The sequence below is a fragment of the Lissotriton vulgaris genome, chromosome 3_1, assembly GCF_964263255.1.
Source record: "Lissotriton vulgaris chromosome 3_1, aLisVul1.2, whole genome shotgun sequence".
In the NCBI taxonomy this organism is placed as follows: domain Eukaryota; kingdom Metazoa; phylum Chordata; class Amphibia; order Caudata; family Salamandridae; genus Lissotriton; species Lissotriton vulgaris.
In genome coordinates this window covers 1671922347-1671938403 of record NC_141689.1, presented here as the reverse complement: position 1 = coordinate 1671938403, position 16057 = coordinate 1671922347, and the positions used below count along the sequence as shown (strand labels likewise).

Genomic DNA, 16057 nt, shown 5'->3' with positions numbered 1-16057 from the left:
CTTTGCACCATGCTTGCTTCACTTTTGTGAAGTAAACCTGGTGCAAAATGTTATGATGGAACTTACTACCCAACATAAATTCTGATTTGCACTGCATAGGACTCCATATTAACACAGAATTGCGCTAAGCACTTCTTTTTGGGTTTTTGCGCCAAGTGGGGCTCCTATGGTGCATGGGCATTCCCATGCAACCACCCATAGGTTTTGATGCAAATCTCTATCTACACACATTGGCAGAGAGGAATGTGATCAAAATCGTATGACTCCTGAAGACAGGCATATGAGGAGAAATGTTTTCACACTTTTCTTTTTTCCTACTTTTCATTTGTACTGCATTGTTCAGCACACATACAAAGTGGGAACAGCCTTAACGTATAGTTTTTGCACTGGAAGGTGCTCCTTCCAGTAGAAAACATCTGCTTCAGAGAATGCACACAACCTTGCACTATGGCGCTAGGGTTTGTGCATTGGCATGGGCTGTCAAAAGTGCATCAGTGCCCAGGGAGAGAATGAATGAACCATATCTTGGTAGATATGGTGCAGTTCTTCTCTTTCCCTTTGACGTAAGACAGTACAGCAACTTTGGTGCAGCGTTGCCTTGCGTCAAAGAATAGAAATTTCGGCCTCAATCTCGCACAGTCTCACTCACTACCTGTCACTGACTCTCACTCACTTTCACTGACTTGCATATGCTTAAACATACACACATGCTCACACATACACAGTCATCCCACATAAACACATTCTCACCCGCAAGCACATACACCACATACTGTTAAACATATATCTTTACAACATAATGTTAAAAACATTTTTACTTACCACGGCTGCCACCAGAGGTACCCTTCGAGGTAAGTGTGCTCCATTTTTGTTTACACCAATAGTGAATAATAGAATATTATTCACTATTAGTAACAAGATAAACGTGCTGAAAATAAGAAATGTGACATGTGTTCTTGGTACTGATTTTGCAACCTCAGGTGGTCAGGGGTGTCAAGGGCCCAACCAGGGGTCGCAGCTGAGAACCCTAGTGACCTCTAAATGATGTCCATGGGTGATACACAAAAGAGATTGCATCACTGGACCTCAGGGCGCTGTGGACATGTGCATGCTGGGCGACTCAGTACCATGACGTTGATATGAGAGCCCAAAAGAGATGCAATTGTTTTAGTCAAAATGTTGCTTCATTCCGTTCAGTAATTTGAAATGCCGATCTATGGCTTTGATTCTGTAGGTAAAAAATATTTCTACAAAAATATTTACCAGTACTTGTGTGCTCTACAAAACAAATAATACAAAATTACATTAAATTATGCTGCCATATCTGACTTTTCAACATCATCGACAAGTTAACATGGAACGTATCTTTTAACATTAAGCCATTCCAATCTTGTGCACTTTTATTGACAGATTTGCCTTATCTGCCTTCAAAATACATATTGCATAACTGTGTAATATGTGCATATAGTGTCATCAAGGGGTTCCGGAGAGTATTCCAAAGCGTGAGGCCAAAGTGAAACAAAAGTTGAGGGCCATCCAGATCTAGTATGTGTTTCTTTTCCCAGCCGACCACAAAGTAATCTTCAACAACAATACTCTCTTACTTGACACACCAGAAGCTGCCTGGTCATAGGCAGAAGATAGACCAGACTTTCAGCGCTCCGCACCCCTTGGCTCTGTGAGTCGAGGGGGGTCTACAGGTGGGCAAGAGTGTACACTGGCATATGACCCAGGCTAACCAAAGATGCCAGTGCTCCATGGGTAGTTTGTCAGATGATCTGAGACACCAATGGAAAACATCAAAGGGTGGCTTCAGAGGGTGGCTTCTAGGGGTCTGGTTGAGCTCCATGTCTGACCCACTTGCAGCAGCAGAAGTCCCCTACCCTACAGACATTTGTTTAAATTGAGTTATGGGGACAGAGAGGGTGAGGTTGGCACAAGGGGACAAAGTTGTAGTCTATATGCCTGGTTGGTAGTTGTCCCCAGTTCATTCCACACAGAGGCCCCTAGTTTTCCAGGTGTTTTCAAGGTGTCGGGAGGGGAGGAGCAGGGGATTTGTTCACGTTTTATCTCACAGACACCCAGACAGGACAAGCCATATTCCAGTGTGCTCCTGCCTCCTGTAACTTCTGATTGCCATAATATACCCTGACAAGTTAGCCGCCAATAAGGTCCGGCCTTACAATCACTTACACCTCCTTACATGGAATATCATTGGTTTCCTTGACCCAGTAAAATGGGGAGCAATCCTGGGAATGGCCAAATGATATGGAGCCAATGTTCTCCTTCTACAAGAGATAGACCTGGTAGGTAATAGGTGTCCATTTCTGGTGCGGATGGGATACTCACAAGCGTTCGATGTGGGCTTTACTAGTGGGTCAAAAAGAGTGGCATTGCTGATCCACCACTGTGTGGAATTTAAAGCGACCCAGATGTGGCAAGACAGGGAGAGGTGATACATAGCAGTGGCTGGCCTCCTTTATGGGTAACCTATCGTTCTCACACCTGGTGCCCAAACTCTGGAACAGTATGGACCCAGAGTTCTGATTGATTGAAAATGAACAGTCTTTTAAAAAGAAACTTAAAACACCCCTAATTCTCACACCAGATAGTTTCCCTTACCTGTTATAGCACTGAATGCCTGTGGGTAACCATGCGCTCTATAAATCCCTAAACCTAATCCTTAGTATATATGCACCCCCACCTCTCACCACTGACATTGTACCCACATTGGGAGCGCTAGTGACACAATTCCTGGCATGGCCCTGGATCCTGGGTGGGAACATGAATGGGGTTGCAAATTCTACCCTCAACAAATTCTCTGGGGAGATTGTGTACAAGCTCACATGATTCCTAGAGGCATGGATGTCCTTCCACCCCAGAGAGAGGTGCTACACACATTATTCAGGAGCAAATAATGTCTTTTCACACTAAGATTACTTCAAAATGCCAAGCTCTGAAACACACAGGGTAATGGACACCCATATATTAGCTAGAAGATTGGCCACTCCCCAACGGAGCTACTGGGGCTGGGGTGGGAAGCTAACTGCTGCCTCAATGTGTAGGGGTTGCAAGGCGCCTAGTCCAGGGCATGCATTCACACAGCTATTGCTCAATATCTAAAGTCGAACAAGGGGTCTGTAGACTTTCCTGTGACTCTGTGGGAGGCAATGAAGACCACCCTGTGAGGGGATGTTATAAGTCACATATTGGGTAAGAAACGTTGGCAACAACAAAAAATGTCTGATCTCGAATCCCGTATACTGAATCTGGAATGGTAGTTAATGACATTCTGTACACCAAGCCTCCTTAGAAATTCCATACATACACAATAGATCCTTCAACAAATGCTAATGAACCGGGCGTCAATGGTGGGTTTTGCTATGCAATACTGTATATTCCAGTGGGGGGCAAGACTCTTCCCTGGTTGTCCACCAAATGCCGCCCACCCAGAGCCTATCGTGCAAATTCTTAATAAGAGAATGAATGTGATATGAAATGTGGACATACCCCAGTGCTTTGCTTCCCACTACATCACACTATAGTCAGACCAGAGTCGACCTGACCAGATGACCCTGCAGGAGTTCATAAGAGACCTGCCAATGGCTCCATTGGGGAGGGAAGACTCTGCAGAGCTAGGGAAACATCGCAACAGAAGAGTTGGCAGAAGTCCTCACATGACTCCAATCAGGGAAGATACTGGGCCAGACACGTTCCCTGAAAAACTCTTTTAAACACATCACACAAAACTCATTTACCCATTGACTAGACTAGACCCTCCTTTCAGCTCTGGACTCAGGAACAGTGCCACCTGACCTCTGCCAGGCAGCGACTGTGAAAAGAACAAATAATAGACGGAATTCTGAACAAATCAAAAATTCACCCCAGTGACAGATCAAGGTTTAATCCATAGTTATTTTACTTACAATGCCACCACAGATTGGACCGTCCCTGGACCGGAAACAAACATCCTGGGACAGGTTTTAAGGTATCACCCCTCATCAGCCAGGCTAGCATGAATCCAATGGCACAGTAAGCATGGGACCCATATCTGGGCATACCCTTCCCACTTAGGGTGACAAAAGCAAAAAGAACAAATGTTGGACAAAATGCTGAACATATCAAATATTCACCCCCAACCACAAATCTGGGTTTAATCCATTTTTTTTTGCGCACAATGCCATCCCAGTTTGAAACCAGCCATATGCAAATTTGTCTTGACCCTGCTTCCCATGTCCAGCCAGACTACCAGGCTAGGTCCCACCTGGACTAGAAACAAGCATCCTGGGACCGGTTTTGGGGTATCACCCCTCATCAGCCATGCTAGCTTGAATTGAGTGGCACAGTGAGGCTGGGACTAACGTCTGGGCATACACAGTGCACTTAGGTGGAGAAAGCATGGTGAGCAAAGATTGATAGATTTAACCCAGGTCTCTTGACTAGAGGTGAATGTTTGATTTGTTCTGCATTCTGTTTATCATATCTGTGTCTTTTGCTTTATTGTCCTAAGTGCGCCCGGGACATTTCCTTACTCTTTTTTGAAATATGTCAGTTATTGTACAATACTAATTTCTTGAACACTTTGGGGCCCATTAGGATGTCGGGCGGATTGCCTCCGCCAGGGTAGCGATGGCCACCCCCACCCTGGCGGAGGCAATCCGCCCGACATCCTTCCCTGCATTCCCCCCCCGCCATATTACGATGGCGGAGGGGACCGCAGCGGTGAGAAAGACCGCCCGCCTGTTTTCCACCCCGGTCGCATAGCGGCCGGGGCGGAAAAGGGAGAGCATGCGGTGTTCACTCTGGGGGGCCCCTGTGGGCCCCCAGAGTGACTGCCAAAGGGGGGTGGCACACGGGGGGGTACCTGTGGTACCCTCCCTGCATTTGCATAATCGCAGCAGTAGGCACCACGCGGTGCCTGCCGCTTCGATTATGCAAATGCGTGCATTTGTTTTTAACATTGTGGCGGGCGGTGCAGTGAGCACCGCCCGCCACAATGTTAATTTGAGGAATGCGCCCGCCACTGTGGCGGGCGCATCCTAATGCCAATGTCGGGACCCCCGCCCTTTAGGTGGGCGGTCCCGATCTCCGTTAGGGTGGCGGGCGGACTGTTTCCGCCCGCCATCCTAATGGACCCCTTTGTTTCTGCTTTAAAATTTCCAAGAGATGAAATAGGTTCGGATGATGTTTGCCAAATGCTTTATTGAAGAAATTGTACCAACCCTCTATGGCATTGTTAGCTTTTGCACCTCCCTCTAAACTGGATTTTTAGCAGTTTCACAATTTAATTGCAAATATTTGTGGATCACTGAAACAATATCGATGGCAAAAATATAGAACCACAAAAATATCAAGTACAAAATATAGAATACCAAAATATCGACTTCCTATCTCCAAACAGGTAATTTAAAATTAATGAAATAATAAAGATAACTAACTTAAACATACTTAAAATACTTGAATAACATTAAAATTAATAAATAATTAATATAAATAAAAATATTTTTAATACATATATGTATGTATATATATACATATATATATATATATATATATATATATATATATATATATATATATATATATATATTCGCTGAAAAAACCATAGGTTTCACACCAGTTATAGTTACCTTGAAATTTTACTGACATAAAACCATTGAAATTCCACGTTATAGTTAGTTGAACTCACTATAACTTGAGTGTGTAATGCACTGCTGATGACATCACATATTACATCACTCATGACATGGTCAGTGACATCACTCATGACATCACTGATGACACCATCCAATGAATGTGTATCTTTCTGAAAAATAAATATTTTTTATATATGTATATGTAAAGGTCGATGGAAGAATAAATGTTTAAATACATGTTTTAATGAATGTTTTTTTTTAAAATTGATTGGTTAACTGGCTTATTAAGTGTATCTTAGTGAATACATATATTAGCGAGTAATTTTTAAATATTTAAATATATGTATCAGTGTTTCACTTTGTGTATAATTGGCTACATGGGTTGGTGAGTAGCTGCATGTGTGTGTATATGGGTTATTAGATGTTTTTTTAGTATCTTTATAATTGTCTGTTTGATTTGGTGGGGGTGTTACTTAGCACATAGATGCATCAATGACTGACTCACTGTTTGTATGTGTTTTGAAGACAGCATTTGTGCCGGACTGTATGGGTGAATGAGTGTGTATATGTATGTGTTAGTAAGCGAATGACTGTCTCACTAGTGTCTTTATCAGTAACTACATATGTTTTAATCTAGTATATGTGAGTATTGATGTATATAAGTGAGTATATGTGAGAGTGAGAGATTGAAAGAGTTCTTGTTTTAATAAGTATGTGTTTCTATAAGTGATTGTTTAAGAGAGTAAGTATGTGTAAGTTTCCTTAGAAGTAAGGTGGTAGTGTGTGTATAGCTGTATATGCAAAAAAATGGATGTTTAATAGTTTATTTGCATGTGTGAGTATGTGTGTGAGCAAGTTTTGGAAGACTGTCGGTGTGTTAACGGATGTAAAGGTGTCTCACTACATATGATAAGTGAGTATATGTATGAATGACTTCATAGAACTGTTGGTGAATGAGTTGGTGTGTATATAGATGGTGGAATTACTGAATTGGTTGTTGTAACTGGTATAGGTATCTCCACTTTTTTGTAAATGTTAGTTTCTATTTTTGAATATGTGTTTCAAGGGTTACTTTACAGTAAAAGGAGGTCAGTCACTCTGTCACAAGGATGGTGTCATCAGTGATGTCATGAGTGATGTCACTGAACATGTCATGAGTGATGTAATATGTGATGTCATCAGCAGTGCATTACACGCGCAAGTTATAGTGAGTCCAACTAACTAAATGGTTTTATGTCAGTAAAATTTCCAGGTAACTATAACTGGTGTGAAACCTATGGTTTTTTCAGTGAATTTAATAGGTTTTTTAAATGCTAATTCCTAACTATAACTGGTGTGAAACCTATGGTTTTTTCAGTGAATTTCATAGGTTTTTTAAATGCTAATTCCTAACTATAAGTCTCACTTTATAAGTAAGACTGTTAACGCTCTAGTTGTTCTTTAGAACACTCTGGTACATTCTATCATTGGGCTATAGTTGGGCTACATATGGCTGATATTTGGGCTACATTTGTTTTTTTTTGTCTCTGGTGGCCATCTTTGGGCTACATTGGGCTACATTGGGCTACATTTGGGCTACATTTGGGCTCTAACATATATATAGCCCAATGTAGCACAATATATATTTTTTTCAAAGTTAATTTTCGTAAAAACCACTTTAGTATAGCAAAGGCACATCGGGCTACCAGCCCCTACAATTTTTCCCATTTTTTTATTTTTATTTATTTTTTTTTTTTGCCTTGGAGCGCTCCCGGTGCGCGCCCCGGAGAGCGTACTCATTTGAAGCGCCCCGGTGCGCGAACCGGGTAGCATCCCGTTAGCGCCAATGTCGCGAACGAAAACATGATCGTGACGTATCACGTAGCCATGTCCGCGTGATACGCACGGCGTAAACGCACCCGGAAGAATTTGACGCGTAGCGTAAGCGCGTCGGGTCATGTGACCTGAAAATAACACTTTTGATTGGTTCACAACAGTTTTGTTTTCCAAATGATGAAAGACCCCACCTTTTTTCCTCATTTTCACTTTGGGTGGTGTGGTGTGGTTCACAACAGTTTTGTTTTCCAAATGATGAAAGACCCCACCTTTTTTCCTCATTTTCACTTTGGGTGGTGTGGAGTGCAAAAAAACGATGGATTTGGGCCCAGATCTTTTGACTGGGGGAATGTGTGACATTGATCCACATTCAGTCCATCACTTGTTGTTTTTGCAATTGCCGCCCTAAGTGCGCTGGGGATGCCCAGACGTGGGTCCCAGGCACTCCACACCACTTGGAGTCAAGCTAGCCGGGCTGATGAGAGGTGTTACCTCGAAACCGGTCCGGTCCTCGGATGCTTGATTCCGTTCTGGGAAGGACATGGCTTTTGTAGTTCGGACTGGACTGTTCCCATGGGGCAACAGGGTCAGAGCTGATTTGCATATCGCCATTGTCTAACCCAGGGTGGTGTGGAGTGCAAAAAAACGATGGATTTGGGCCCAGATCTTTTGACTGGGGGAATGTGTGACATTGATCCACATTCAGTCCATCACTTGTTGTTTTTGCAATTGCCGCCCTAAGTGCGCTGGGGATGCCCAGACGTGGGTCCCAGGCACTCCACACCACTTGGAGTCAAGCTAGCCGGGCTGATGAGAGGTGTTACCTCGAAACCGGTCCGGTCCTCGGATGCTTGATTCCGTTCTGGGAAGGACATGGCTTTTGTAGTTCGGACTGGACTGTTCCCATGGGGCAACAGGGTCAGAGCTGATTTGCATATCGCCATTGTCTAACCCAGGGTGGTGTGGAGTGCAAAAAAACGATGGATTTGGGCCCAGATCTTTTGACTGGGGGAATGTGTGACATTGATCCACATTCAGTCCATCACTTGTTGTTTTTGCAATTGCCGCCCTAAGTGCGCTGGGGATGCCCAGACGTGGGTCCCAGGCACTCCACACCACTTGGAGTCAAGCTAGCCGGGCTGATGAGAGGTGTTACCTCGAAACCGGTCCGGTCCTCGGATGCTTGATTCCGTTCTGGGAAGGACATGGCTTTTGTAGTTCGGACTGGACTGTTCCCATGGGGCAACAGGGTCAGAGCTGATTTGCATATCGCCATTGTCTAACCCAGGGTGGTGTGGAGTGCAAAAAAACGATGGATTTGGGCCCAGATCTTTTGACTGGGGGAATGTGTGACATTGATCCACATTCAGTCCATCACTTGTTGTTTTTGCAATTGCCGCCCTAAGTGCGCTGGGGATGCCCAGACGTGGGTCCCAGGCACTCCACACCACTTGGAGTCAAGCTAGCCGGGCTGATGAGAGGTGTTACCTCGAAACCGGTCCGGTCCTCGGATGCTTGATTCCGTTCTGGGAAGGACACGGCTTTTGTAGTTCGGACTGGACTGTTCCCATGGGGCAACAGGGTCAGAGCTGATTTGCATATCGCCATTGTCTAACCCAGGGTGGTGTGGAGTGCAAAAAAACGATGGATTTGGGCCCAGATCTTTTGACTGGGGGAATGTGTGACAGTGATCCACATTCAGTCCATCACTTGTTGTTTTTGATAATTAGTATCTGGCAGAGTGAGAATACTAAATTTGACCCCCAGTCACTCTCCTGCACCTGCCCTAAGGAATGCTCCCAGTGGAGTGAGAATAGTAAATTAGACCCCTAGCTACTGTCCAGCACCTGCCCTGAGGGTTGCTCCCTAGAGGATTGATGTTAGTAAATTAGCCATCCAGTCACTGTCCCGCCTCTGCCCTGAGGGATGCCCCCATCACTGTAAAAATAGCAAACTAGCCCCTCAGCCACTGTCCAACACCTGCCCTGAGGGTTGCCCCTACCGGAGTGAAAATAGTAAATTAGCCCCCTAGCCACTGTCCAGCACCTGCCTTGAGAGTTGCTCCGAGAGAAGTGGGAATGGTAAATTTGACCACCAGCCAGTGACCAGCACCTTCTCTGAGGGACGTCCGCAGTAGAGTGGGAATAGTAAATTTGACCCCCAGCCACTGCCCAGCACCTGCCCCAAGGGTTGCCCTCAGCAGATTGGGAACAGTACATTTGACCCCCAGCCGCTGCAGAACCCCTGCCCTGAGTGATGCCCCTGTGGAGTGAGAATAGTAAATTTTACCCCAGCCACTGTTCAACACTTGCCCTGAGGGATGTACCCAGGGGAGTGGCAATAGTAAATTTGCCCGCCCCCAGCCACTGTCCAGCACCTGCCCCGAGGATCGCCCCCAGTGCAGTAGGAATAGTACATTTGAACCCCAGCCACTGTACAGCACCTGCCCTGAGGGATGTCCCCTGGGGAGTGGGAATAGTAAATTTGACCTCCAGCCACTGTCCAGCACGTGCCCTGAGCGACGGCCCCATCGGAATGGGAATAATAAATTTGATCCCCAGCCACTGTCCAGTACTTGCCCTGAGGGATGCCCTCATGTGAAGTCTGAATAGTAAATTAGCCCCCTGCAGCCACGCCCCATGCAGGTAAGAGCGGTGGCTTGGTGGGGCCCGGTAGGGAAGGTTTTTGACAGACAACGACGAGGGAAAATTAAATACATTATACTTTTTCCCTCGTAATCAAACTGCAAGGTATAGATTAGAGCATTATGATGTTTCCTCCATCTTTCATTATTCTAATGTTTCAAAAAGGGTTCATTTGGGTAAAAAAAAATAATACTAAATGTAACCCCCATCCATGGGGTTATGTTTTAAAATCAGAGTATGTGCTGCTCCAGACCAAGCACTCTTAAACTATACTGTGTACCAGTATAGATGACATGTGACACCTGCACTCCTACACCTTGTAGTCCTCTGTATTATGTAACATTTTCTATACACTCATTTACACACCTATGATTGATTGTCTCTTTGTAGTGTTTGTGATGTAAAGTGCTCTGACACCCTACACTGGTATAGGGGTAATGTTAAAGGGTAGTAGTGTGGGAGTCTGTATAGTGTTTGTGATGTAAAGTGCTCTGACACCCTACACTGGTATAGGGGTAATGTTAAAGGGTAGTAGTGTGGGAGTCTGTGGGTGGCGCCTGTGGGGGGTGCCAACAAACATTGTCGCACAGGGTGCCACCAGCTCTAAAGGTGGTCACAGAGCAACTGACTGCAAATTGGTGGCCTGCAACATTTAGATGTTTAACTTTTATGCATATTTTTTTTAAAGAAAATTTGTTTTGAAATGCAATTTTTAAAAGGATTTTATATGTAACAGAACAAACATTTTTTAAAAGCAATATAACTTTGTGCTTTTCGTTACGGGGTGAAAACATGTAATCATTTTGATTTGGAGTATGTTCTCTAAGTTAACAAGACAATAAGGTAGAACTACTTGTTCATTCTCTTACTGCATATGCGCGTAGGAATGACAGTTACCTGCAGTCTGTGAACATTAGTTATTAATATCCATGTAAGCTGTAATGTTACTGGGCTCATTTCAACCACTCTATATCATGTAAAAGTAAATGCAATGTTTGTTCACATGCATATTACCTTGAGACCAGTTTATGGGGCATATTCTATTTGGCGATGTAATGGTTATTGGTATTAATGAACGCGTTTTCATGGTGTTCGTAGTTAGAGCATGTGAAATAGCTCTCTGTTGCATGTCGTGTTATTGGTTTTCACTGTAGAAACTGATGAGGTAATGACAGTTTTGTAATAACAACTTCATTACAAAAGCCTTTGGCATTCTGGCTTTCGTCGTAGAGTCATACATCCGCTATAAAAGGCACTACGCTTAAATCCTTTGCGGATCTCCAATAGGAGTCTGACATGCACAAGAGCCATTTCTTTAGATATCTCCAAATCCTGCACACACTTTACTCGAAACAAAGTTTCTCTACCCTCGTTGCAGACTGCAGTCCCATCACAGCCAATATCCTTCTAGAGGACCTTATCACCATAAGATCTCAAAGGTCTACTGTAGCCTTAGTTAGGATCAGCTCCAAAGACACCTTCCACAACCTCAGAGCAACATGGGATGTAGATCTGGGGCCACTAACAGGTGATGACTGGAGAGAAGCACTTGCATCCCCTAGGGAGACAGCAATAGCATCACAATTTCAATTGATTTAACTTAAATACTTACATCGAGTATACTTTACATGGAACAGCCATGGAAAATGGGAGTGATAGCTTCTCCATCATGTTTAAGATGTGGGATGCTTGCGGGAACCTTTCTTTATTAGATGCGGGACTGCAATGCATTGAGGCCCTATTGGGACTGAGTGCTCACCTGCTTGGGTAAGATATTAGGATGGATCTTGCCTAGGGATCCCACATTTACCCTACTCCATGTCACTATAGACACAGACAATGATAGATACTAAGTGGCCATCATACGTCTTGGGCTTAGCAGCTGCCAAAAGAGGTATCACCAAAGTGTGGAAGGACGAGGATCCCCCACGCATAGAGAGATGAAAGGCAAGTATAAACAGAAGTATGAGCCTGGAAATCCACATATACATCGCTAGAGGCTGTCCCCAGAAGCACCACAAAATATGGGCTGCTTTGGCCCAGGATAAGGAGTTCCATCTGACACAACAGGAAGCCAGAACCCCTTCCCTAGATGACAAAATACGTACATTTGGGATGTGCAGACTTCACGAGATGGAGTATGGGATGGAAGTGGGGGTATCAATGCATGATTGTCTATACCTATTATTGGATCATGGAGGAAGGCAGGGTAATCAGGGGTTTACACTGATAGATATGTTTATGTTTGTGTTAAACTTTACCCCTTGCATGCTGATGATGGCCCCCATCCGTCATGCACTACGGCGCTCGTGTGCTGATGATGGCTGGGGGCCATCATGAACCCGCCCACTCGCGATTTTGCCGCAGAGGCGCAGATCGCCGCAGCATGCAAGGGGTTAATAAAAGGTGTTATGTGAAATGCTTCTTTTTGTTTTGCATTAAAACTATAAGAGCCTGATTACAAATGTAGGTGCTATTAATCGCACCTGGTAAATAATAATGCCACAGGGGTCGTTATTTACCGGGTGTCATAAATAACACCTATTATGAGTTTCTGGGGAATAACATGCAGCTTTTGGTGTTTAATGCAAAAAGAACGCATTGCATGGTAAATACCGTAAGATTTTCCCTGTTAAACCTGACAAACGTTAACCAATGTTCAGGTGTTTAACGCATCCAATAACTGTTGGATGTGTTAAATACCTTCAAAGTCATAATTCCGACCCATGCATAAAAAGGGGTTCACGTATTGGTGGGAATTTAACGAGCAGCTTGTAACATTGGCCTAAGTAGATTCAACAAGACACATAAAAAGAGAGAAAATAAGAGCAAGGTGGGAGACTATCTTTTTACAGACATAGTTCTGCTTTTACAGTGTTTATTTTCACACACTGGGAAGGATTCATTGGTAGATACTTGCATCAAGAATGGACCTACAAGGGTGAACTTGTTCGATATGTGCTGATTAAAGGTCTAAGAGTAGCATTGTCATTGTAAAAATGTTTTTCTTTTTTTCAAGCAGCTCTGAAAGAAGGACAAAATACTGTGTTAAGACAAAATATTGTGTTAACCATTCATTTTATTTTATGTTTGTTTAGAGAAGATTAATATCCTGCAAATGAATTCAGCACTGGGAATTACTGGAAATAGTTCAGAATTATACCTCATGTCTGTCAAATACAAGCTTTGAAACTACTGGCAAACATTCAATGAAAAAAACGTAATCATGTTATATAAATATATGTATGTATATACTGTATACCAATGACCATGTCTTGCTTGGTAAGCTGTACTCTTGCTCTTTGGTTCATTATTGCCTTGTTCTTCTCTTTTCAGATACCAGATACACACTGGCCTTCAGCATTCCATCATAAGGCCCTCTCAGCCCAACTGCCTGCCTTTGGATAATGTAACCCTACCACAGAAGCTAAAGGAGGTCGGCTATTCAACGCACATGGTTGGAAAGTGGCACTTAGGCTTTTATCGGAAAGAATGCATGCCAACACAGAGAGGATTTGATACTTTTTTTGGCTCCCTTTTGGGGAATGGAGATTACTACACGCATTATAAATGTGACAGCCCTGGCATATGTGGATATGACTTGTACGAGAATGACAAAGCAGCGTGGAATCATGACAACGGTGTGTACTCAACCCAAATGTACACACAAAGAGTGAAACACATCTTAGCCACTCATAGTCCAAAGAAGCCCTTATTTCTATATGTAGCCTACCAAGCAGTTCATTCACCTCTGCAAGCCCCGGGAAAGTATCTGGAAAAATACAGATCAATCACCAACATAAACAGAAGGAGGTATGCTGCCATGTTGTCATGCCTAGATGAAGCAATCAACAATGTCACTGTCGCCTTGAAAAGATACGGCTACTATAACAATAGCATTATTATTTATTCGTCAGATAATGGGGGGCAACCACTGGCTGGAGGCAGCAACTGGCCTTTAAGAGGAAGCAAAGGAACTTACTGGGAGGGAGGCATCCGTGCAGTTGGATTTGTCCATAGCCCGCTTCTAACAAATCCAGGTTCAGTATGTAAGGAATTGGTGCATATCACCGACTGGTTCCCAACTTTGGTCACTTTAGCTGAGGGGAAGATCGATGAAGATATCCAGTTAGATGGCTACGACATATGGGAGACTATAAGTGAAGGCAGGAGGTCCGCTAGAGTGGATATCCTTCACAATATTGATCCCATTTACCTCAGGGCTAGAAATGGTTCTTGGACAGCAGGTTTTGGTATATGGAACACAGCAATTCAGTCAGCGATTAGGGTAAATCACTGGAAACTTCTCACAGGTAATCCTGGCAACAGTGACTGGGTGCCACCTCAGAGTTTTAGCAATGTTGGTCTGAGCCGCCGGAATAGTGAGCGCATTTCTTGGACAAATGGACAAACGGTGTGGCTTTTTAACATCACAGCTGACCCATATGAGCGAGTGGATCTTTCACGTACCTATCCAGATGTGGTGAAGCAGCTTCTGCGGAGACTTTCTCAATTCAATAAAACAGCTGTCCCAGTTAGATACCCACCCAAAGACCCCAGAAGTAACCCTCATTTAAATGGAGGAGTGTGGGGACCGTGGTACAAAGATGTGGACAAAAAATTGAAGCCAAGTACGTGCATGGTGGGGGAGAAAAAAAAGAAAAAGAAAATTGAGACCAAAATAAACCTAACACATGGAAAATCCATAGGTTGCCATGCACGTCTTGTTGGTGGATAGACCCACAATTCTGCATCTGATGTCTCATGATAAATGATTGTCTAATATATGCCTTTTTGATGCCCAAATTACCCACTAACAAATTGGTTGGCTGGGATGAATTGCTTGTTTTTGAATGTCTCAGAATTGAAGTACTGTGATGTGTCCTAAACTTGACATAGTTCTTGAACTATAACTGTAAATGTGTAACGGTGCTACGAAATAACGTTATTTTGGGAATTTTCAAAACATATAGTCCAAAAAATTGACAGCATTACCTGTGATGCTCTCAAAGGGTCTTCTAATTGTTGCAAAAAGCGATAGTGCTAGTTTCACCACAACATGCTGGATAATACATTTTCAATGAAAAGTAACAACATATTAAAATACTTGTAAAGAGGAAACTGAAACCATATTAGGCCAAGAATAAACAGACTTCATTTGAGTATACCATATTCATCATGTTTAGGCGCAAAGGACACATTTCCAAAATTAAATTCAGCCAGAAAAGTAGGCAAGAAATATTAAATAAAGAAGGCTGCTTTTTCAAAAATAAAATGGAAATATTTGTATGTGGGGCTTCTCTTCACTTGGTAGCGTGAAGCTTATTTTTCGATCAAGTGGAAACATGTTATTTCACAGAGATATGAACATGAGACCCCCAGCACGTGCCTGGGATTATTTTCTGACGGATGCGGCAGAGTGCCGCACTTTAAACACGCTGCCAAAGTGAATGTTACATTTAAACACTTTAATAGAACATGACACCCTCCTGCCTAAAGTAAATAGTTTATAGTACCGAGCTCGTGGTTTCATATGGAAACTGTTAGAGGCGTTTGGTATAGATGACTTTAATTTTCTGTTTCACCTCCCATGGAGAACCTTATGTGTGCATTCCAGACAGGCTAACGTACTGTAAATTTTAAGACTGATCTAAAATATTATGCCAAAGAAGAAAAAGGGAATCGGGTACATCTGTTTGTTGCTGTTGCACATTGTCTTTAATGATTTTGAATGTATTGAGATGGGTATATTTCACTCAGTGGTCTTTTGGAATAATGCAATACAGAGATTGTGAAACGTCCAGGAGTCATGAGTGCAAATAAAACTGCCCTAAGCTGTTTTTAATTTATTTATCTATTAAAATGTTTTATTTTTATGGCATTCAAACTTTGTGTCAATGGTATTCTTGCTGACATCAATTATATGTAGTTTAGATGTGCTGGCAGAAGAACACATACCTT

General features: G+C 43.2%; 1 protein-coding gene across 1 annotated transcript in view; it reads left to right on the top strand.

Moving 5' to 3' along the window:
* ARSJ (arylsulfatase family member J) overlaps positions 1-15755 on the top strand; it is a 380674-nt gene extending 364919 nt beyond the window's left edge. The window contains exon 2 of the mRNA XM_086962151.1: positions 13433-15755. Coding sequence (XP_086818277.1) covers positions 13433-14834 — 1402 coding nt within the window. The 3' untranslated portion in view covers positions 14835-15755. The remainder of the gene's footprint in view (positions 1-13432) is intronic.
* Positions 15756-16057: the final 302 nt, after the last annotated feature.